The sequence below is a fragment of the Macaca nemestrina genome, chromosome 5 (assembly GCF_043159975.1).
Source record: "Macaca nemestrina isolate mMacNem1 chromosome 5, mMacNem.hap1, whole genome shotgun sequence".
NCBI lineage: Eukaryota > Metazoa > Chordata > Mammalia > Primates > Cercopithecidae > Macaca > Macaca nemestrina.
Window position 1 is genome coordinate 78,008,549 of NC_092129.1, and position 21,158 is coordinate 78,029,706.

The following is a 21,158-nucleotide window of genomic DNA, read 5'->3' on the forward strand; positions in this document are numbered from 1 at the left end:
GCCTGTGTCCACTTCTCAGCCATGCCCTTGGCAGGACATGCTTCCAACTTTCTACAGGCCTTCTCTCTCCCCACCTTGAGGATGTGGCTGGGTTGGTTTCTTTGTTTTGAGACCAAGTCTCGCTCTCTTGCCCAGGCTGGAGTACAATGGTGCTATCATGGGTCACTGTAGCCTTGATCTCCTATGCTTAAGTGATCTTCCCACTTCAGCCTCCCAAGTAGCTGAGACTACAGGCATATGGCACCATGTCTGGCTGATTTTTTTTTAATTTTTATTTTTAGTAGAGATGGGGGTCTCACTATGTTGCCCAGGCTGGTCTCAAACTCCTGGGCTCAAGCAATCCTCCCACCTAGGCCTCCCAAAGTGCCAGGATTACAGGTGTGAGCCACCACACCCAGCCCAATATGGCTGTTTTAAGGGACAATTTAACCAAATATTTACAAAGTACTCATCTTTGATAGTATGATTTATAAATGCTAAATAACTATTGGGTTAAAATATAAGGAGTACATCTCTATTTATTCATTTTTATTTATGTTTGAGACAGAGTCTCATTCTGTTGCCCAGGCTGGAGTGCAGTGGCACAGTCTTGGCTCACTGCAACCTCTTCCTCCCCAGTTCATGATTCTCCTGCCTCAGCCTCTTGAGTGGATGGGATTACAGGCATGCACCACCACACCCGGCTAATTTTTGGATTTTTAGTAGAAATGGGGTTTCGCTGTGTTGCCTAGGCTAGTCTCAAACTCCTGAGCTCAATTCGATCTGCCTGCCGTAGCCTCCCAAAGTGCTGGGATTACAGGTGTGAGCCACTGCACGTGGCCCTGGAGTACATCTTTAAATAGAACATTCATCAGACTGCAGTTACACATGCCTTAGCTGGGGAGCTCACCAAAATTCCTCTCGTTTTCATCAGAGCATGTTGGAGCATCTTGTCAACGTTAATTATAGAACACGGTGCCCCTGCTTTGGAAGTGGGGGATGTTGGTGTCCACCTTGCAAGTGGCTACATTGAGGCACAGAAGTAGTGGATAACTTTTTTTTTTTTTTTTTTTAGAGACAAGGTCTGTCTTTGTCACCCGGGCTGGAGTGTAGTGGTGCGAACACGGCTCATTGCAGCCTCAACCTCCTGGGCTCAGGTGATCCTCCCATCTCAGCACCCCCAAGTAGCTGGGACTAGAAGGGTGCACCATTCCACCCAGCTGATTTTTGTATTTTTTCTGGAGATAGGGTTTTACCATGTTGCCCAGACTGGTCTTGAACTCCTGGGCTCAAGGGATCCTCCTGCCTTAAAATCACGCAGTGACCTGGAGATGTTAACTGAGAAAACAGCTCAGCATCTTTTCCACACTGCTTCTCTGACTGTTAAGTTTGAACCACATATTCTGCAAACACCCCTTCAAAAATGCTCACTTAAGCATCTGGGCCAGGATTCTTCAATAAGTGAATTCTTGCCTCTCCTCTCTTGTGCGTTCCACTGGGATTTTATTGTATGTGTTATGAATGTACAGTATTGACCTATATTAGCCATAAAAACATGCACCTGTTAAACAGGAAGAATGCCTAAAAACCGTCAGCAGGGGCTATCTCTGGAGGGGGGAACTGAGGACAGAGGTGGAGGAAGAAGATTTTCTTTCTTTTTTTTTTTGAGATAGAGTCTTACTCTGTCACCCAGGCTGGCAGTAGAGTAAGTGATCTCGGCTCACTGCAACCTCCTTCTCCCAGGTTCAAGCCATTTTCCTGTCTCAGCCTCCTAAGTAGCTAGGACTACAGGCATGTGCCACCACGCCCAGCTAATTTTTGTATTTTTAGTAGAGATAGGGTTTCACCATGTTGGCCAGGCTGGTCTTGAACTTCTAACCTCAGGTGATCTGCCCCCCTCAGCCCCTCAAAGTGCTGGGATTACAGGCATGAGCCGCTGTGCCTGGCCAGCTATTCCTTTTTAACAGCTACTTTTTTTCTTCCTTTTTTTTTTTTTAGACGGAGTCTTGCTCTGTTGCCCAGGCTAGAGTGTGGTGGCGCGATCTCGGCTCACTGCAACCTCCGCCTCCCAGGTTCAAGTGATTCTCCTGCCTCAGCCTCCTGAGTAGTTGGGACTACGGGCATGTGCCACCACGCCTGGCTAATTTTTGTATTTTTGGTAGAGGCAGGGTTTCACTTTGTTAGCCAGGATGGTCTCGATCTCCTGACCTCGTGATCCACCTGCCTTAGCCTCCCAAAGTGCTGGGATTACAGGTATGAGCCACTGTGCCCGGCCTAACAGCTACTTTTTAGGGCTTTTAGTTCATGCTGCCAAGTTGCCCTCCACTGAGGTTGACTCAGTTTACCTGACCACTGACAGGACAGTGACCTGTTTTCCAGCACTCTTGCCAACACTCAACTTTGTACCTTTTTTTTTCCTCAAAATGTTTATTATAGTAAAATACACATAAGACTTACCATCTATGCCATTTTAAGTGTATAGTTCATGGCATTGAAAACATTCCTAATGTTCTGCACCCATCACCACCATCCATCTCTAGGACTCTCTTCATCTAGTAAAACTCAACTTTATAATTTTTAACATTCCCATCACCACCATCCATCTCCAGGACTGTTTTCATCTAGTAAAACTCAACTTTATAACTTTTAACATTTGCCAATATAATGGGCAGTTACTTAAAATGTGCCTTTCTTTAACTGCAGGTAAGCTTTTTCTCCTACTTTTTCCCCTGTTTGGCACACCTTCATTCTTGAACCCCTCTCATTGGATCTGCTGGCTCTTCCAGCCTCTGGCTCCTTTGCTGTGGCTTTTGTGGACACTTCTGTCACACCGTTAGTGTCCCTCAGACAACATCGCACATCCCCAGTGTTCGTGATCTGTGTCCACGTGTCTGCAGGTCTAGGATGTGCTTTCTGTTTAACCATCACCAGCTGCTCCAGGGGGAAGGCCTTCCCTCTCAGGCTTACCCCAACCAGCCTCAGCACCCTCTCGGATAATTGCAGCCCCACTGAAGACCATCCTAGAGGCTTGCATGCTGAAGATACTCTCCCTGGCCTCTTTGCCATTGACCTGGCTGGTGCTTCCATTTGAATGGTGTCTCTGTCTTCCTACTAGCTAGTGAGCCCTTGGAGGATGGACGTTTCATCTTCTCCTCTTTCTCCTCTCTTCCTCCTCTTCTACCAGCCCCCAGAATTTCGCGTGGTGGCGCAAATATAGTCTTGCCTAACAAATAAATGTCTGTAGGAATTACGTTGGCATTCTGGGGATGCAGAACATCAATAATGCGGAAGTAATCTTTTCTTTCGTTTGTTCTGTCGTATTCTCACTTAGTTTTTTCTTCCTGAAAATTATGACTATGTGGCAACGGTTATATTTCTGAGTTCTGCTCCAACCCAGCACCAAAAACTAAAGTCTCCACTTGGAAAGTTGGTATTTTCAGCCATTAAGAGGTTTTCCCACCTTGCCCGTTGTGTTTATTGCGCTCTACGGGCACTGTCCGATGGAACTTTCTGCAGGGATGGGAATGATCTTTATGTGAGCTGTCCAAACAATGACCATGGCTGCATGTGGCCACTGAGCATTTGAAATGGGTTGAGCGCAACTGAGAAGTTAATTTTGTTTGATTTCAACTAATTTGAGTAGCCATGTGTGGCTAGTGACTACCATATTGGAAAACACAGCTATTTACATCACAGAAGTGTCAGCTTGGCTGTGCGCGGTGGCTCATGCCTGGAATCCCAGCGCTCTGGGAGGCTGAGGCAGGTGGATCACTTGAGGTCTGGAGTTACAGGTCAGCCTGACCAACATGGTGAAACCCCATCCCTACTAAAAATACAAAAATTAGCCAGTGTGGTGGCACATGCCTGTAGTTCCAGCTACTTGGGAGGTTGAGGCAGGAGAATTGCTGGAACCCGAGAGATGGAGGCTGCAGTGAGCCAAGATTGTGCCACTGCTCTCCAGCCTCCAGCCTGGGTGACAGAGCAAGACTCCATCTCAAAAAAAGAAAGAAAAAATAAAGAAGGGTCAACAATTAGCAAAGTATTTTTAGAAAATTTAGAGACGTATTTTGATTGTTCCCTTTTTATAAGCATCTTAGAGCTAAAACTCTGCTTATCAGGCCAGTTATTATATAACAAGTGATTAAATGCCAGGACCATTTATTAAGGCTAAAATTTGGACTTCTTTAAGACTTTTACTAATCCATGAGTGATCTACCCATTACTGTTCATGACTATCCCAAAGCTGGATATTGTCTGTCTCTGGGCCCTGTGTGCGTGCGTGTGTGTGCGTGTGCATATGTGTGTGTGCGCGCACACGCATATACCAAATGCACATGTGTCCTCCTACTCAGAAGTTTGCGTATTAGTAATATCAAGTAATAGATGCTTGCTGAAGTCACCACATTGGAACAAAACCAAACAGGGATGGAGACTATAATATTAATTTTTGTTTTTCCTTCTCCAGAAGGTCAGTGCACCAGATATTCTGAAATCTCTCAATCAAGAGGATCCCAAATGTTCTACTAACCCTATTTTGAAGCAACAGAATCTCCCATCCAGTCCGGCGCCCAGTGCCATATTCTCTGGAGGTTTTAGACATGTGAGTCTCATTCCAGTGCTCTTTTTTGTTTGTTTGTTTGTTTGAAAGCATAATGTACAAGTATTTATTTCAATTACTCCTATTTGAAGGTCCTTATTTTTGGAGAACAGCAAGGCATTTTATTATCCATCCTTGCATTCCTTATAAGGCTTCCACAGGTTTTGGTCAAGTCGCATTATCCTCAGGCCTGTTGTTTTGGAGTTACTCCAGTTGTGTCAGCAGATTCATTATCAATCCACTCCACCAGTGCTCTGTAGCCTTCTACAGCGCTGAAGTCAGTAGCGCTCTGCAACTCACGTAAACAGACAGGGCAAGAGGGCGCCGGTCAGCTTCCTCCAGGTGGTTGGGGCCTTGTGTTAGGCGTGGAAGCTACCAACAGTGTCACATTCCACGTGTGTCCAGTCTCATGGGTTAAAATCTTACGGGCTCAATGTACGGAAACACTAGTTCTTTCCAGAATGTAATAGTTATCAAAAATTGAATAGTCAGTTGAAAATGTTTTCTGGCACTTCCTCCCTTTGCCTTCATAGCACAAGCTTTAAAAATCACTGCCATACTTAGCAAAGCTGAATATCCCTACACCATCTGTCAAAGAGAGCTGTCCAAAGACAAAGTTTCAGGTGTCTCCTGGGTAAAGATCAATCATTGTTATTGACACAGGCATTTTCAGGTTTCTTCTTTTTTCAGAACTTCACCATGTCCCCTGCATGAACTTGCAGGCTTTGTTTGTGAGTTATCATTGACTCTAAAGGAATACCTCATTGCAGAAACAGGAACCAGTTCTAGGAGTTTTGCTGTCAAGCCATAGAAATATCCCTCACAGTAAGCCTTGAGCCATTTAATAGATTCTTCACTGATAATTCTGCTGTTTCCTAGAGATCCAGTGGACTGAATATAAATACTGCATTTGTCTGGAGAGAGTATCTTTCTGTAAGGGCCACTGAAGAACTGTTCAAAGTCTTGGGGAGCCTCTGGATGGGAAGGGTTCTAATATGATTGGGAATGCAAAGTAATGGGTCCAAAGAGATCAATGGCTGGCTGGAAGTCTTCGTTCATACAGCACTGTTTTCCCCAGCATCTAATTTCCCATACTGTGACACAAGGCCTGGGTTCCTTGAGATGAGAGCTGTTTTCAGTGTTTGTTCAGAGTGCCGTACTGGTTGCATAATGATAGATCTCTTCTGTTAACATCGTGTTCCTAGGTTGAACTTTCTTTCTTTCTTTTTTTTTTTTTTTCTGAGACAGAGTCCCGCTCTGTCGCCTAGGCTGGAGTGCAGTAGCACGATCTCAGCTCACTGCAAGCTCCGCCTCCTGGATTCACGCCATTCTCCTGCCTCAGCCTCCCGAGTAGCTGGGACTACAGGCGCCCGCCACCACGCCTGGCTAATTTTTTTTTTGTTTGTTTGTTTGAGACGGAGTCTCGCTGTGCCACCCAGGCTGGAGTGCAGTGGCCGGATCTCAGCTCACTGAAAGCTCCGCCTCCTGGGTTTATGCCATTCTCCTGCCTCAGCCTCCCGAGTAGCTGGGACTACAGGCGCCCGCCACCTCGCCCGGCTAGTTTTTTTGTATTTTTAGTAGAGACAGGGTTTCACCGTGTTAGCCAGGATGGTCTCGATCTCCTGACCTCGTGATCCGCCCGTCTTGGCCTCCCAAAGTGCTGGGATTACAGGCTTGAGCCACCGCGCCCGGCCCCGGCTAATTTTTTTGTATTTTGAGTAGAGACGGGGTTTCACCGTATTAGCCAGGATGGTCTCAATCTCCTGACCTCATGATCCACCCGCCTTGGCCTCCCAAACTGCTGGGATTACAGGCGTGAGCCACTGCGCCCGGCTGAACTTTCTTTATTTTAATTTTCTTTCTTTCTTTATTTTTTGAGATGGAGTCTTGCTCTGTTGCACAGGCCAGAGTGCAGGCTGGTGCCATCTCAGCTCACTGCAGCCTCCGCCTCCCAGTTCAAGCAATTCTCTTGCCTGTCTCCCGAGTAGCTGGGATTACAGGTGCCCACCATCACGTCTGGCTAATTTTTGTATTTTTAGTAGAGACGAGTTTCCCCATGTTGGCCAGGCTGGTCTCGAACTCTTGACCTCAACTGATCTGCCTGCCTTGACATCCCGAAGTGCTGGGATTACAGGCATGAGCCACCGCACCTGGCCTAGAACTTTCATTCTTCCTTTTAAATGGGTCAAACAGGTGTTCAGCCATGAGGCTTTATTAGGAAGAAGGCATCCTTCTGAGGTTTTTACCTTACAAGGATGGACATAGCAGGGCCTGGCTGGAAAAGTATTGTGGAAGGAATCTTCACCCACCAGGCCTTGAGGCCACCCACCCACCTCCCATGGCTGTTCTGATGTGTGCACCTCATCCACGTACTTTTTTTTTTTTTTTTTTGAGATGAAGTCTCCCTCTGTCGCCCAGGCTGGAGTGCAGTGATGCGATCTCAGTTCACCGCAACCTCCGCCTCCCAGGTTCAGGCAATTCTTCTGCCTCAGCCTCCCCAGTAGCTGGGATTACAGGCATGAGCCACTGTCCCCAGCCCCAAGTACTCTTGATATGTGCGGCATGGTAATGACATCAGTAGACAAGGGGAAGGATGAGCTGCCACCCTTGTGAGAGAAACTGGAATGTGACAATAGAACTTGGAAGTGATATTTTACTTAGGCTGGGATTTAGGGAAACCCTTACTATACTTTGAGAGTGGTTTTCTTTTCTACATCTTACTGTAAACATTTTCATACATATAGAGAGTAATAATATTGGTGTCTTTTGATTTTGTGTGTTTTTAATTTTGGTGAAGTCTGATTTGGCAGCACGTTCTTTTACGGTTAAGTCTGTGTCTTATCTATCCACCAGTCATGAAGATATTCTCCCATGTTGTCATCTAGAAGTTTAGAAAAGTTTAGTTTTTATGTTCAGGCCTGTACTTCAGCTCATTATCATTTTTGTGTGTGGGTGAATGGTGTAAGGTAGGGATTGGGGCTCATTTTTTTCCATGTGGATGTTTGGTTAATCTGGTACCATTTGTTTTAAAAAAAAAAAAAAAGGGGGGGGGGCTATTATATCCCCCAGTGACTTTGGCATCTTGGCTGGAAATCAAATAACCACATAAGTGTGGCTCTCCTTATGGACTGTCTGTTCTGTTCCAGTGATCTCCTCGTCTATCCTTATGCCAAGACCACACTATCCTGAGTACTGTATCTTTGTAGTAAGTCTTGAAGTTGGGTATTATAAGTCTTCCAATTTGGTTCTTCTTTTTCAAGATTGCTTTGTGATGTCTTAAATGTATTCTCTGTGTTTAGGTAGGCATTTTAATTCATTCGTTCATTCATTTGTTTATTAAAAAACATTGAGGCCGGGCGTGGTGGCTCACGCCTGTAATCCCAGCATTTTGGGAACCTGAGGCGGGTGGATCACGAGGTCAGGAGATTGAGACCATCCTGGCTAACATGGTGAAACCTCATCTTTACTAAGAAAAAAACATAAAAAATTAGCTGGGCATGGTGGCAGGCGCCTGTAGTCCCAGATACTCGGGAGGCTGAGGCAAGTGAATGGCGTGAACCCAGGAGGTGGGGCTTGCAGTGAACCAAGATTGTGCCACCGCACTCCAGCCTGGGCGATGGAGTGAGACTCCATCTCAAAAAACAAACAAACAAACAAACAAAAAACAGTGAGTGTTAACTTTTTGCCTAGAATTGTGATGCATGGTGTAATAGATGGATTCTTGGATGAGGGGCCATGGTGCTTCAATTAACAGTTGTGTTAGTCCATCCATGTTGCTATAGCAAACACAGACTGGGTAATTTATAAACAATAGAAATTTATTTTTCTTGGTCCTAGACACTGGGAAGTTCAAGATATCAAGGCATGGGCAGGACTGATGTCTGGTGGTCTGTGGCTCACAGATGGCTCCGTTTAAGTGTCTTCCTCACATGGTGAAAAGGATGAAAGGGAAAGAGGGTCCAGTGCTGTGTGCAGCCTCTTTTATAAAGGCCTGAATCCCATTCACTAGAGCCCTGTCCTCATGGCTGAATCAGCTCCCAGAGGCCCCACTTCTTCATACTATCACATTGGCGATTACATTTCAACATGTGAACACTTGGATCTTTCAAGTTGCCAGCTTAGCCCCTTTCCAAGTGTACTTTACTTTGATTTGTAAAACGAAAATTAAAATGTTTCAACATGTGAATTTTGGAGGGGACATAAACATTCAAATCATAGCAACAGTCATGGTTCTTTCACATCTTATATGACCTTAGACAATTGCAGAAACCCTCTCAACATTGGAATCCTCATCAGGGAAATGGGCATTCGAGTTCTTTATTTTTTTAAGGAGTCTCGCTTTGTCGCCCAGGCTGGAGTGCAGGGGTGTGATCTTGGCTCACTGCAGCCTCCACCTCCGGGGTTCAAGAGATTCTTGTGCCTCAGCCTCCCGAGTAGCTGGGATTACAGGGCCATGCCACCATGACCGGCTAATTTTTGTATTTTTAGTAGAGATGTGGTTTCACCATGTTGACCAGGCTGGACTCGAACTCCTGACCTCAGGTGCTCTGCTCACCTTGGTCTCCCGAAGTGCTGGGATTAAAGACATGAGCCACTGCGCCCAGCCCTTCTTTTTTTTTTTTTTTTTTTTTTTTTTTAAGACAGAGTCTTGCTTTGTTACCCATGCTGGAGGACAGTGATGCAATCATGGCTCACTGCAACCTTGACCTCCCAGGTCCAAGTGATCCTCCTTCCTCAGCCTCCCAAGTAGCTGGGACCACAGGCATGCCCCACCATGCCTGGCTAATTTATTTGTTTTTTTGTAGAGTTGAGGTCTTGGCTTAAGCAATCCTCCCATCTTGGCCTCCCAAAGTGCTGGGATTACAGGCATGAGCCACCATGCCCGGTGGAGGGTTTTTTTTTTTTTGCTTCACTGCATTGCTTAGAAAATAAAAGAATGTGTGAATTCCATGGTGCAGCGCAGTGTTAAGAGCTCAGCCTCTAGAAACCAACTTCTTGGTGCAGGTTCCAGCTCTGTTAGTGGCAAGGAGTGTGATGCAGAGCAAGTCCTTAATAATCCATGCCTCTGGGTGGCTGTGTTCTTATGGAAAATGGTGTTTGGCTCAGATAATTTTGCACTGCTCTCCTCATCTACCGAAACGTCCAGTGGGTCACTCAAAAGTTGTGGCAGGAGCGGGCCAGGCCATGCACTGAAGGGCAGCTGGAGATTCTGACTGTATCCACTACATGCTAGCAGCCCCCAACCTATGCCTTCGCCTGCTCCTATGGGAGGTTCTGTCCCCATCAAAACCACTGTTCTATACCCTCACTCAAAATATGGGGCTCAGTAATCCCATATCACCTGGGAGCTTGTCAGAAATGTCAGCTCTTGGACCCTCCCACAGACCTACTGAGTCGGAATGTGTAAGTTAACAGAGTCCAGGAGATTCGTATGCACAGTCAAGTTTGAGAAGCACTAATTGAGGCCTGGCCATGTCAAAGCTTGAGTAAAAGCAGTAACTTGTTAAGGAATCTTGAACAGGTTAGGGCTGTGCTGTCCAATTTAGTAGCCATTAGTCACATGCAGCTACAGAGCACTTGAAATGTGGCTATTCCAAATTGAGATATTCTGTGAGTGTGAAATATATGCTGGATTTTGAAGACTTTGATATAAAAAAATGAAAAATATCTAATTAATAATGTGCATATAGATACATGTTGACATGGCAGTATTTGGAATATATAGGGTTAATAAAATAGATTTCTCTTTTTAAATGTGGCTGCCAGATAATTTTATTTTATTTATTTATTTATTTTTGAAATGGAGTCTTGCTCTGTTGCCCAGGCTGGAGTGCATTGGCGTGATCTCGGCTCACTGCAGCCTTGCCTCCTGGGCTCGAGTGATTCTCCTGCCTCAGCCTCCCGAGTAGCTGGGACTATGGGCATGTGCCACCACACCCAGCTAATTTTTGTATTTTTAGTAGAGATGAGGTTTCACCATGTTGGCCAGGCTGGTCTCGAACTGACCTCAAGTGATTCGCCTGCCTCAGCCTCCCAAAGTGCTGGAATTATAGGCTTGAGCCACCATGCCCGGCCCCAGAGAATTTTTAAGTTGCAGATTTGGCTAACATTATATTTCTATTGCACGGCCTTGATCTTGATATTATTGTTGTGCATTAAGTAGCACCAGACTAGGTCTTATTCCGGAGTTCTTTGGAACAGTATCCAAAATGTCCCGTGCCTCTGCCTCTGTACCCTTTCCTGGGAAGAAGGTTCATATTTTCATCCAGTTCTCAAACAGGTCTGTGAGTCCACATTGGTTCAGAGCCAGGATCAGGCTCTGAGGCACAAAAACTTCCTCTCATGGGATGCTCCTGACTTCCTTGTGAGTGCAGCCACCTGTCCTGGGTCACACAGCTGGTGGTACCAGAGCCTGGACCCACGTTTCTGATTGCTGACGCCCTTTGTCTGGGTCGCAGTCACAAAGTGCCATAGACTGGGTGGCTTATAAACAACAGAAATGCATGTCTCACTGCTCTGGAGGCTGGGAAGTTCACGACCAAGGCACTGGCAGAATCCGTGTCCGATGGGGGCCCACTTTCCAGTTTACAGATAGCACCTCCTCACTGTGTCCTCCCTTGGGCGCATTTTATAAGGGCACTAATGCAGTTCATGAGGACCCCAGCCTCATGGCCTCATCACCTCCCAAGGCACCACCTCCTAATATCATTGCCCTGGGGGTGGGGATTTCAACATGAATTTTGGGAGGACACAGGCATTCAGGCCACAGTGGCCCTGATCCTCTGCTTCTTGGATGCCCTTTTCATTTGAGAAACCAAAGCTGTGAGAAGTCTGCAGCGGTTTCTGAGAGCACAGACCCTCTGCAATTGTGCTGGAGGATGCTTCAGCACCTTTCTTCATGCCACGGTGGGGTTTATATTTGAGAAAGGCATCTTTCTGAACTACTGGCCTGAGTCAAGCCTTCCCCAAGGGCAAGGTGGGTGAAGGCGGCTGCAGACCCTTCTCTCCGGGGACTGAACCCCAACATGGGTATGAGATGTGAGCTCAGAGGGGCCTCTGGGAGGCTTTTCCAAGACCTGCCTGAAGGTTTGTCCCTCCCCTAGGTGACAGAGGACCTCAAGGGATCCAGCCAATTTGAACCTCTACAAGGCTGATGGGGGTTAGGACATTGTAGAAAGTAAAACTTTTGGCTGGGCGCGGTGGCTCAAGCCTGTAATCCCAGCACTTTGGGAGGCCGAGACGGGCGGATCACGAGGTCAGGAGATCGAGACCATCCTGGCTAACACAGTGAAACCCCGTCTCTACTAAAAAATACAAAAAACTAGCCGGGCGAGGTGGCGGGCGCCTGTAGTCCCAGCTACTCGGGAAGGCTGAGGCAGGAGAATGGCGTAGACCTGGGAGGCGGAGCTTGCAGTGAGCTGAGATCCGGCCACTGCACTCCAGCCTGGGCGACAGAGCGAGACTCCGTCTCCAAAAAAAAAAAAAAAAAAAAAAAAGAAAAACTTTTTTTTTTCTTTTGAAACAGAGTCTCTCTCTGTCACCCAGGCCGGAGTGCAGTGGCGCAATCTCTGCTCACTGCAAGCTCCACCTCCTGGGTTCATGCCATTCTCCTGCCTCAGCCTCCCAAGTAGCTGGGACTATAGGCGCCCACCACCATACCTGGCTAATTTTTTGTATTTTTAGTAGAGACGGGGTTTCACTGTGTAGCCAGGATGGTCTTGATCTCCTGACCTTGTGATCCGCCCACCTTGGCCTCCCACAGTGCTGGGATTACAGGGGTGAGCCGCCACGCCCGGCCTCCCACAGTGCTGGGATTACAGTTGTGAGCCACCGCACCTGGCCAACGTTTTCTTTTTTAAGTTTCCTTTTTTGTTAAAGGATAATAATTGTTAAAAATAATTTCTTTTAAAGACTAACTTTCTTCAAGCCTCCTTGCTTTGTGCTAATAACTCTTTGTTAAGCCCTATCCTATGTAGCTGTTAGATATAAAGGAATAAGTACATTCTGTGTCCTTGTACTTTAACAAAGGTAGGCTCACAGGCACATACAGCTCACAGCCTATGCCCCTTCCTTATTTGAAAATATTACTTTCTAAGTCCTTTCACAAGCAACTTCCTCTTTTCCTTTGTTCTCTATTGCCTATACCTATTTTAAAAAGGTTTAAATTATTAGCCAGTCAGGTTTAGTTTAGATTGTAAGGTCTGGCTCCAGCTAGTGGAGACAACACAGTAGCAGGGACAAGCTGTGTAAAGGATAAAAATTGCTTCCCTCCATTGTTCAGGTGTGCTCTAGTCATTGTTCCATCTGCGAGGAGCACCCTTTCTGCAAAAAGTAAAATTGCCTTGCTAAAAAAAACTTTTTGTCTAAATGCTAATTTTTTCCTTAGAGTATTTAGGAACAAGCATTCTGTTTCTTTTCTTTTTTTTTTTTTTTGAGACGGAGTCTTGCTCTGTCTGCCCAGGCTGGAGTGCAGTGGTCGGATCACAGCTCACTGCAAGCTCCGCCTGCCGGGTTCACACCATTCTCCTGCCTCAGCCTCCAGAGTAGCTGGGACTATAGGCTCCCGCCACCTCACCCGGCTAGTTTTTTGTGTGTTTTTTAGTAGAGACGGGGTTTCACCGTGTTAGCCAGGATGGTCTCGATCTCCTGACCTCGTGATCCGCCCGTCTCGGCCTCCCAAAGTGCTGGGATTACAGGCTTGAGCCACTGTCCCCGGCCGCATTCTGTTTCTAAATAAACATTTTACTTATAACAAAATGGTGGCCCTTATGGGGATACACTGTCCTCCAGGGGCAGTCTCTAGTCCTGTCTCATGAGGAGGTGCCCCACTGCCTTGCTGTGGTGGCCTCAGGGGTAAGGAATCAAGACCCACCTGGTGTGACGAATAAACCTGGACTCTCAGCAACGCGGAAAGAAAGCAGCCGGCAAGCTGAAGTAAAGGATCCTCACATACCACGTGGGCCAGGTAACCTCATGCATAAGACAAGGAAGGAAATACTGGAGGAGCTGGTCAAGTATTTCCTTGGTGGTCAGGACTAAGGAAAGAAAAGCCTGGGGCAGTAAAGCATTCCTTGGTGAGGACACACCAAAGTAAGAGAAACTGCAGGGGCCCTAAAGCATTCCTTAAGACTGAGGAAAGAAAAGCCGCAGGGGTGGGTGGGGAGTGGGTGGGGGGCGGGTGGGGTGCGGTGTGAAGTATTCCTTAGTTAGGATGTCTTAAAGGTTAAAAAGAGGTGAAAAGTCCCCATTAGGGGGAGATTAAACATCACACAAATCTCCAGTAGTAAAAAAGATATTCAAAACTTCCCTTTCCCCTCTTCTCAGGGGAAGAAAGAGGCTAGGCTCCATTCCCACTGGCTGCTCCTTAGGAAAAAGGGAAGGAGAGGGGAGAACAGCAGCGTGGGTGGCTGGCAGAGGTAGGGAAAGACCAGCAGAGAGAGAGAAAGGCAGAGACAGAAAGCAAAAATCTTTTAACAAAGTTTCAAAGTTTTCTAAAAGTAAAAGAAGAGCTGGGCGCAGTGGCTCACGCCTGTAATCCCAGCACTTTGGGAGGCCGAGGCAGGCGGATCACGAGGTTAGGAGATCGAGACCATCCTGGCTAACACAGTGAAACCCCTTCTCTACTAAACATACACAAAATTAGCCGGGCATGGTGGCGGGCGCCTATAGTCCCAGCTACTTGGGAGGCTGAGGCAGGAGAATGGCGTGAACCCGGGAGGCGGAGCTTGCAGTGAGCCCAGATCGCGCCACTGCACTCCAGCCTGTGCAACAGAGCGAGACTCGTCTCAAAAAAAAAAAAAAAAACTCAGGAATGCAAAGACAAGGCAAGGTCAGTACTTTAAAGGAGAAGGTCAAAGCAAGCGCTGTAAAGGCTGTGGATGTAAACGTAAGAAAGAAAGAAAAAGGGGCCCTCTGGCCCAGGGTTAATGACTCATGCAACTTGTGTCGGGCATCTGCCAAGCCTCTGGGCCAGCGGCGGCTCTGGGCCTGGATTGCGGCCACACGGATCCCACCCAGCCCAAGAGACTAAGTGTAAAGGAAAAAAGGAAAAAATGAAAAGAGAAATTGGAAATGTAAAGAAGAGACAGAAAGCGGCTCGGGAGCAGGGCCCATGCTGTTTCCCAGCCCCACCAGTGGGGCCGCTAGAATGGGAGAACTCAGGAAGGAGAGAGGAAACGGGATGACAAAGAAAAAGCGCAAATGAGAGAGAACTAGAGGGAGAAAATGAGTAATAGAGAGGCTGAAAGAGACAGAGATCAGAGAAAGACAGAGGGTGAGACTGAGGAGAGAAATAGTGGAAAAGAAAATCAGAAAGTTGAGGCATGTCAAAGATTGTAAAAGTCATAAAAAATGTTATTAAAAATTTTTTTAATCCCAGCACTTTGGGAGGCCAAGACGGGCGGATCACGAGGTCAGGAGTTTGAGACCAACCTGGCCAACATAGTGAAACCGCGTCTCTACTAAAAGTACAAAAATTAGCCAGGCGTGGTGGCGGGTGCCTATAATCCCAGCTACTTGGGAGGCTGAGGCAGGAGAATGGCTTGAACCCGAGAGGCGGAAGTTGCAGTGAGCAGAGATCACACTATTGCACTCCAGCCTGGGTGACAGAACGAGACTCCATCTCAAAAAAAAATAAATAGCTGGGCGCAGTGGCTCAAGCCTGTAATCCCAGCACTTTGGAAGGCCGAGACGGGTGGATCACGAGGTCAGGAGATCGAGACCATCCTGGCTAGCACGGTGAAACCCCGTCTCTACTAAAAAATACAAAAAACTAGCCGGGCGAGGTGGCGGGCGCCTGTAGTCCCAGCTACTCGGGAGGCTGAGGCAGGAGAATGGCATAAACCTGGGAGGCGGAGCTTGCAGTGAGCTGAGATCCGGCCACTGCACTCCAGCCTGGGCGACAGAGCAAGACTCCGTCTCAAAAATAAATAAATAAATAAATAAATAAATAAAGTCTTTTAGCACAGTATCACCCCTAGAATTTCCAGCACACCAGCACTAGCCTGGGGACCACATCCTCATCAAAAATAAAAAGAAAAAAAAACTCAAGCCAGCCTAGGAAGGACCCTACCTTGTGCTGCTAACCACCAAGACTGCCTTTGCACAGCAAAAAAAGGATGGACACATCATACCCAGGTCAAAAAAGCATCATCACCTTCAGAATCATGGACCATTGTTCCAAGGTTAAGCCCTACCAAATTAAAGGTAAAAAAAGCTTTCTCTCTTTTTCTTTTCTTCCCTTTACTTCCCATCTTATTATTAACATAACTAATCTTTTCTGTTGTTGTTGTCGAGACGGAGTCTCTGTCTCCCAGGCTGGAGTGCAGTGGCACAATCTCGGCTCACTGCAAGCTCTGCCTCCCGGGTTCACGCCATTCTCCTGCCTCAGCCTCCCAAGTAGCTGGGACTACAGGTGCCCGCCACCACGCCCGGCTAGTTTTTTTATATTTTCAGTAGAGACGGGGTTTCACCATGTTAGCCAGGATGGTCTCGATCTCCTGACCTCGTGATCTGCCTGCCTCGGCCTCCCAAAGTGCTGGGATTACAGGTGTGAGCCACCGTGCCTGGCTGCCTATATCTATTTTAAAAAGTTTTAAGTTATTAGCCAGTCAGGTTTCAATTTAAATTGTAAAGTCTGGCTCCAGCCAGTGGAGACAAGACACAGTAGCAAGGCCAAGCTGTGTAAAGGATAAAAATTGCTTCCCTCCATTGTTCAGGTGTGCTCTCACCATTGTTCCATCTGCGAGGAGCACCCTTTCTGCAAAAAGTAAAATTGCCTTGCTAAAAAAAACTTTTTGTCTAAATGCTATAGTACCAAAAAAACAAGCATTCTGTTTCTAAATAAACATTTTACTTATAACAGGAGTGGAGGGATTGGGATGAGACTATGCCTTCATAGAGAGCCAGTGGGCCAGTTTCCACTAACTGCTCAGGGTCCCACTAGATTGGACCCTAAGCTCCTTCAAGGGCCAGAATCACGTCCTTGTAGCCCTAGAAACCAACACATAGCCAAGTACGTGGGCTTGGACCCACCCCCTGATGGTCTGTGGGGTCCTGTGTGACCTGCCCACCACTCTGCCCTGACCTCACCGGTTCTCACCCTCCCCATCGCTCATTCCACTCAGCTGCAGGGCCACTCACTGTTGCTGGGACCCCCAGACACATCACACCTGCAGTCATTTCTGTACTCTTCCCTCTCATAGACATCGCAAGTCATGCAGTCCCTTCCTTTAAGGCTTTGTTCCAAGCCACCTTCTCAGGGAGCTCCCCCTGCCCCGCTCCCCCCACCTACTCTATGTTAATCCATGTCCTTACCACCCTCGACGTGCTATAGAGTTGGCTCATCTGTTGGGTATTGTCTGTGTAACCTCTGTGCTAGACTAGTTCCCAAGAGCTGTGTCTAACACTTAAATGGCCTCAATAAATGTTTGTTGAGTGATTGGGTTAATCCTAATCATAGTTACCATTTATTGAAAGCCCAAGGCAGGTGCTTCACAGCTCATTCTCACAAAGATCTTTTATGGAAGGTGCTGTTGTCCCATTTCACAAACAAAGAACCTGAGGTTCACAGAGGTTAATGCAACTTGCCAAGGTCCTGAGCTGACTATAGAACTCTGATTCAAATCAGGGGCCTGGGGAGTCCGTACCGGGGAGTCCAGGCTTTTCATAATATCCCACAGGTGTGTTGTACTCTTACACTGAGCAGTTTTCCTGACCCATGCTACCTTGTTCAGCTTCACTCGGGGCCAATCCACACGTAGAAGCAGGGAGCCAGGATGTTGGCTTAGGGAGAGGTGGGGTGAGCAAATCCATCTTAGTCCCTTTGCTGCTTAGGGACTTTTTGTTGGAAAACAGAAAAAAAAAATTTTTTTTGAGACAGAGTCTCGCTGTGTTGCCCAGGCTGGAATGCAGTGGTGCAATCTCGGCTCACTGCAAGCTCCACCTCCCGGTTTCCAGGTTCACGCTATTCTTCTGCCTCAGCCTCCCCAGTAGCTGGGACTACAGGTGCCCGCCACCATGCCCGGCTAATTTTTTTGTATTTTTAGTAGAGACGGGGTTTCACTGTGTTAGCCAGGATGGTCTTGATCTCCTGACCTCGTGATCCACCCACATCAGCCTCCCAAAGCGCTGGAATTACAGGTGTGAGCCACCACGCCCAGCCCCCCAAAATTGTTTTTAACAGCCCCGTCAGTGGCATATGAGATTACGCAATTCCCCATACACTCATCAACTTTGAGTATTAATCAGATTTTACACATACACACACGGATGTTAATTTTATAATTATTGTTTACCTATGCTTGACTAAATCATAGTGCAAATTCAGTAGGGCTCTCTATTCTCACCCATTTTCCTAAAGTTTTCTCTTATTTGTGCCCTTAAAATTTATAATCATGAGATGTAATTATTATGCATTTAATCATAACCTGTTCCCTTTAGGATGAAGCAGCATTTACTCGAGGAAGCTGAGCTCCCACCAAACCACTGCTTTTCTCTTCTTGCCAAAGGTGTTGCCTTCCCTTCTGAGAACTATTTGCATTCTCTGAGAAACAAAGATTGGAGCTAAAAAACAACAACAACAAACAAACCCAAAAAAACCCAGCTTATTAACATTCCACTTATTACAAAAGTATAAAACCAGATCTAGACAACAAATAGGAAAAATCATTTAACCTCTCAAGTAGGCAAATCAATATAAAATTAAAGCAACCTGCTATTTTGGGACCACTTTCGTAAATTTTAAAAATAATAGAGCTTAGTGTTGGTAAGGTGTAAAGCAGCAGGCATTCTTACAAACTGTGGGGTGAGCAGTAACTGTTACAACTTTTCTAGAGGGCAATTAGCAATAGATATCAAAAGTCTTTACATGTTCTCTTTAATTGAACTTCAGTCACAGGAACTACTCTTTAAAAATTATCATGAATGTTGGCCAAAATGTGCATACATAGATGTCCCGGACATCATTGTTTATAACTGTTTTAATTTTGAAAAACTGTCAACAACCAAAATGTCAAGAGAACGTTAAATTATGGAGAATGTGTACACAGTATTATTCTAACTGTATAAATGTCAAAATCAGGTAAAACTAGACAGTAGATTGTTTGGAGGATATATTCATATATAATAAAATCATTGGCTGGACACGGTGGCTTATGCCTGTAACCCCAGCACTTTGGGAGGCCAAGTCAGGCAGATCACCTGAGGTCAGGAGTTTGAGACCAGCCTGACCAACATGGTAAAACCCCGTGTCTACTGAAAATATAAACATTAGCCAGGCGTGGTGGCAGGTACCTGTAATCCCATCTACTTGGGAGGCTGAGGCAGGAGAACTGCTTGAACGTGGGAAGTAGAGGTTGCAGTGAACCGAGATCGCGCCATTGTACTCCAGCCTGGGTGATGAGAGCGAGACTCTGTCTCAAAAAAAAAATAAATAAAAATTTAAAAAAAAGTAAATCCATCAAGAAAAGCGAGGATGATTAACAGACAATTGAAATAGTGTTTCCTGGAGACAGGAATGAGAGGGGATTTGATAAGGGAGGAGGAGTTCTGGGGCACTTCTGAAGTCCTGGTGATGTTATTTTTCTTAAGCTGAGTATGGGCGTGTGGATGTTAATTTTATAATTATTGTTTATTCCTATGCGTTATATGTACTCTTTTGTTATTATACATTTCTTGGCAAAAAAGAAAAAAATGAAGAAACAAAAAATCAAATTATTTGCTTAGCTTACAAAAGGCATCCACATTTTGTGGCATTTTTAAAAGGCTGATAATCTGGCTGGGCATGGTGACTCACGCTTGTAATCCCAGCACTTTGGGAGGCCGAGCCGGGTGGATCACGAGGTCAGAAGATTGAGACCATCCTGGCTAACATGGTGAAACCCCGTCTCTACTAAAAATACAAAAAATTAGCTGGGCGTGGTGGCAGGCGCCTGTAGTCCCAGCTACTCGGGAGGCTGAGGCAGGAGAATGGTGTGAACCCGGGAGGCGGAGCTTGCAATGAGCGGAGATTGCACCACTGCACTCCAGCCTGGGCAACAGAGCGAGACTCTGTCTCAAAAAAAAAAAAAAAAAAAGGCTGATAACCACTAAGCTTACCAAACATAGGCATGGTTCTAAGTCTTTTTCCAACCTCACCACGACCCTGTGAAATAGATCCCCATTTTACAGATGAGGAAACTGAGGCTCTGGAGGGTAAGATAATTTCTCAAGATCACACAGCCACTAAGTGTCAAGGCCAGGCACTGGAAGACTGCTGGGTGGCCTCATCACTCACCATCTTAACCACTTTGCAGAAATGTTCTCTGTGTGTTCTTATCAGGATTTATTATTTTTAATTTAGCTGTGGCTTCAGTGGACTCTGGGTTTTCTGCCCTTGTAAAATAAAAGGGCATGAAACTTTGCTTGCAGTTACAGGAGATAAATTTGTGACCTTCAGAGAAAGTCGCTGGCAGAAGGCTCCCTGCCTGCCTTGAGTTTTTCCTCTACTGTTGCCCAGATTGACTTTCTTTCAAACCCAGACTGCGCCAATGGCTTTAATAAAAGTCAGCCTGAGTTTTGGGTTGCTTTTCTGGGCCAGAATCTTTTGGTTGACTCCATTTGGTGCATTCAGCTTGTAACCTGCTCAAAGGCTCTGTTCTGGCTCCAGAGAAAGCAGAACCAGCAGCCCTGCCAGGGCGATGGTGGTGGAGCCATGAGTTATCTGGGAAGGAATGCACTTGATGGATGAACGGGCTCTGCTCTCCTTTCATTATGAGGGTGTATCCTCCCGCTCCCTGCTCAGCAGACACAGTGGTTGAACTACTCAGAGACACAAGCATACCTTATGGCCCAAAGATTTAGGAGCCCAGGTCCACTTCCAGGTCTGCTTCTGATGTGTGATGCAACTTGGGGCATGGCTCAACCTGCCTTGACCTTGGTTTATCCACTTGTAAAATGATGAGTAATGACAGTGCTTCCTGGATTCTTTATAATTCTGGGTGCCAACCTGGATGAGCCCAGCTGTGCACTTTTCTTTCTACCTACACGCCGACAGCTGCGCACCCAAGGAGCAAGGTGCATGGCAGGGCAGCCCTAACCCCAGGACACTCACGCCTGCATGCTGGAGATTAGGTCTGCCCTGTTGTGTTCCCAAGTCCAACTGTGCCCAGCACTGCCCAGCAATCCTGATGTCTTTTCGTGATTTATATGGTTTTTTTGCTCTCTACAACAAACATTTCATACCTCCTCCAGTCTTTTCAAACCTGCTCTTCCTCCTCACTCTCAAGAAATATCCCTTTTTACTCTACCAAGAAAGAAAAGAATCAGGTTGAAATTTCCCAGTCCTCCTGATACCAAATTAACCAACTGCATTTGCATCCAAGTGGCTCTCCTTTCCCCACCTGCAATAGAAGAAGCTGATGCCTTCAGCAATACTTGGGATCCTGCCCTCCCCTGCCTTCTGTGTTCCTTATTCTATCACTTACCCTTCCTCACATATGCATTCAGCCTCTACTTACCTGGACCCTTGAACACATTCCAGTCTCCTGTGATAAAACACCTTCACTCAACCTTCCATTCCCCTCCAGCTACCATTTTTCTCTCC

At 46.4% G+C, this 21,158-nt stretch overlaps 1 protein-coding gene and 1 pseudogene across 5 annotated transcripts in view; one reads left to right on the top strand and one right to left on the bottom strand.

Moving 5' to 3' along the window:
• The window catches only part of LOC105478748 (synaptotagmin like 3), a 122,872-nt gene that overhangs the window by 72,886 nt on the left and 28,828 nt on the right, over positions 1-21,158 (top strand). For all 5 annotated transcript variants that reach the window (XM_011736366.2, XM_011736369.2, XM_071096654.1 and 2 more), the window contains one exon: positions 4,445-4,579. In XM_011736366.2, the coding sequence (XP_011734668.2) occupies positions 4,445-4,579 (135 nt within the window). The remainder of the gene's footprint in view (positions 1-4,444; positions 4,580-21,158) is intronic.
• On the bottom strand, positions 4,673-5,745 carry LOC105478747 (archaemetzincin-2 pseudogene; annotated as a pseudogene).